The sequence below is a fragment of the Aphanomyces invadans genome (genome assembly GCF_000520115.1).
Source record: "Aphanomyces invadans strain NJM9701 unplaced genomic scaffold supercont1.249, whole genome shotgun sequence".
In the NCBI taxonomy this organism is placed as follows: Eukaryota; Oomycota; class Saprolegniomycetes; order Saprolegniales; family Verrucalvaceae; genus Aphanomyces; species Aphanomyces invadans.
In genome coordinates this window covers 1-2909 of record NW_008580394.1, presented here as the reverse complement: position 1 = coordinate 2909, position 2909 = coordinate 1, and the positions used below count along the sequence as shown (strand labels likewise).

The 2909-nt window shown below is 54.6% G+C and overlaps 1 protein-coding gene across 1 annotated transcript; it reads right to left on the bottom strand.

Annotated features, from left to right (window-relative positions):
* Window positions 1-407: 407 nt before the first annotated feature.
* On the bottom strand, window positions 408-692 carry H310_15245 (hypothetical protein; the record flags this gene model as incomplete). Its single annotated transcript, XM_008883232.1, has 1 exon — window positions 408-692. A coding segment is annotated over one exon (285 nt), but the record flags the coding sequence as incomplete, so codon positions are not given.
* Between the last annotated feature and the right edge of the window lie 2217 nt (window positions 693-2909).

Sequence of the window (2909 nt, the reverse complement as noted above, 5' to 3'; positions counted from 1 at the left end):
CTTTCAAATGTTGGTTGGTTCGACGTACCTCGGCTCATCGCGGCGATGGTTCATCGATTCAGCGATCGATAGCATGACGAGCCAGTTATTCTGGTTCCTCCCTTGTGGGGGACTTGTGCACACGAAAGGAAATGGAAAACTGGATTTGATCGCTGAGAGTTTTAAGCTAGCCAGAATGAAGTTGAACGTTGGAATGAGCGCACAAAGACACCATGCAAACTCAGATAAAGCCAAAACACAGAATGGGTGATCATGAGATCAATTCAGCAAAATTTAATGAATGCAGTGGCGAATCGCGTGAAACACGGTAAGCGATCAGAAGATGCTGCAACTCCATCTTCTGACGCCTTCTGCTGTGGTACTAGGCCTCAGGACCAGAACATCGCCCTCCTCCCCGTGGAGCGGACTTCCGCGGTGGTTTGCGACGTAAGCGAGGAGAATCCAGGGGGGTCACCGCAAGGTTGCAATAGAACCGGCACATCCTCTATCAAGTTTTGCAAGGGCTCCCAGAAGGCCTCGGCGTCGTTCAATCCCAACCAATACACCAAAACCTCGAGCGATAGGCGGCCTTTGCGGACACCACCAAATGAACGGACCATGTGACCGCCATCATTGTGTCGGACGAAGTTGAGGAGATCAGTGACATCGAGGTCAGCGTCGCAGTAGAAACGAAGGCGGCTCGCGTGGTGCATGGAGCGACCATGAGGCTCAACGAGATCTTCCACGAAAAAAATCCAATCAGACAGCACCACGACAATACGTTTTGGCCCGCGCCATTGCGCAGAGAGCTTGGGCGGGTGAGGCGCGATAATGGCGACCAAGAAGTAGTCACCCAGGGCGAAATTCGCTACTTTAGCAGCGCGCGACCGGCTGGATCTGGCGACGCGACGTGCTGTATCACTCGACTGAGGTATAGCGCGATGCATGGAGTCGAGGGAGGCAGCTAACTCAGCGATATGACCACGGGTGCATTGAGATAACTCGTCCAAGGACATGTTGAGCGGTGGACCACGAGGCATGTCAAAATCAAAACTCAAAGGGGAGCCAGCAGGCAGTGCCGTGAACGCTGTGACTAGAGCCACACCACTAAGACGTGGGGACGGCTGATTATATAAAGCTGAATGGATCGCGGGCAAGACACGGGACCACTCGTTAGGCTGTAAACCAATTTTAGAAAGCAGTTCGCGCATACAACGGAGGGCCTGGCGGTTGAGGACCTCGACAGAGCCATGTGACCAAGGCGACTAGTCCGTAGTAAAGTGATGTTGTGAGCCCAATTGGCGAGCAACGTGCTCAATGACTTCGTTGCGGAAATGAGATCCGCGGTGGGTGACCCACATAGGCACCACGCCAAAAAGGCTAAACCTGCGAACCAATCCAGTGGCAAAAGCTTCGGCCGTTGCAGCGGCAGACCCGATGAGCATACAGAACCCCGAGGCATCATCTTTGAGAGTGAGGACGTACGTCCATTGAGTGACACGGTCGCGAGGCAGGGTAAGAAAATCGGCATGGATGAGCTCGTTGGGCTTCGTGGCGTGAAGAGCTTTGCCAAGGGGGCGAGGAATCATGCGACCCGAGGCGCAAATGATATGCAAACACGGACAAACGTCGTCACGTCGGTCAACATAGAAGGCCACGAACACCAAGTCGACAGTGACGCAAACGTAGAATCCGCCACGCGATGACCTGAGACATGAGCACCGTTTCGCATCACTCCACGCACAGTCCTCAGGCGGTGGTAAACAACTTGCTGGATCGCGGCGATTGCGGCCAAGGTCGGCCACACAAACTCACGCGATTGCAGCGGAGAGACAGGTGCAAGTGCTAGGGCGCGAATAGCGCTAGACGAAACAGCAGCTGGAACGACCTGCCAACGGCCCACACATTGGTGTCGCCAGGGATGTGCTGAATGGTGTACGTATAGCCCGTCATGACCATGGCCCAACGCTGCAGGTGATCCGCCTGATGGCGCTGCATGGCGGCGTCGGTAGCAAGAGGGCTAAAATATATACTAGTATCATACTTCCCACACATGCTCACAGCACCCAGGACCATAAAGCTACCTCCTCCACTGACCCGCTTCAAGAACACATTTTCGTCACCACGGATGCCACGCCAGTAAGTACGGTATCTATCCGGCCGTCCAGGTTGAACTTTTTTCGTCCAAGTAGACAACTTGCCGCTAAAAACCGAGAGTCGCCATGTGCTTTGCAGCGAAAGCACGACGCGCCTACTTGTGTTGCGGCTTCAGATACAGCGTCGCTTCTTCTTCATTTATTTGATGACCTTGCTCGATTTCATCCTATTGGACAAGTACCTGGCACTACCTTCCGCGGAACGTTCCGGCGAGGGCGCTGACAACTACATGGTATGGCACCGAACGATCGTGCCTGGTGGCAGCACTCGAACAAGCTTGCGACCTTCTTGGGTTGTCCTTTGCGTTCATGGCTGACGGCATGCTTGCATACAAGCAGTCGGAAGACATTGCCCCTACCTCGGCCATACCCCGCTTCAACTTCCATCGCTTTTTAGCCATCAAATCGTGAACCACGGACTTCCACTCGACCTCGACTCGGCCACCACCAACATCGCGCATCGCACCGCCAACGGTGTCGTCTACGATGCAATCTCGGCGGTCGATGGAGGGGTGTATCTGCTTATCACCTCTGAAAGTGACGTCTACCATGATTTTGCCCTTCACTGCTTGAATAGCTCCACCCTCAACCTCTTCGACGGCCCCAAGCAAGTCGATATCTACAACACGCTCCACCACGAGGAAGACCAACGCCCCATCCAGCTTCAGCGCCTTTGCCACCTCCAATCAGCTCTCCACCGTCGTGGACACAATCCGCCCGTCGGCGTAAAGGGCAAGTCGAAGGCCCCGTTGGCTCACCACCCCATTCCCTGCA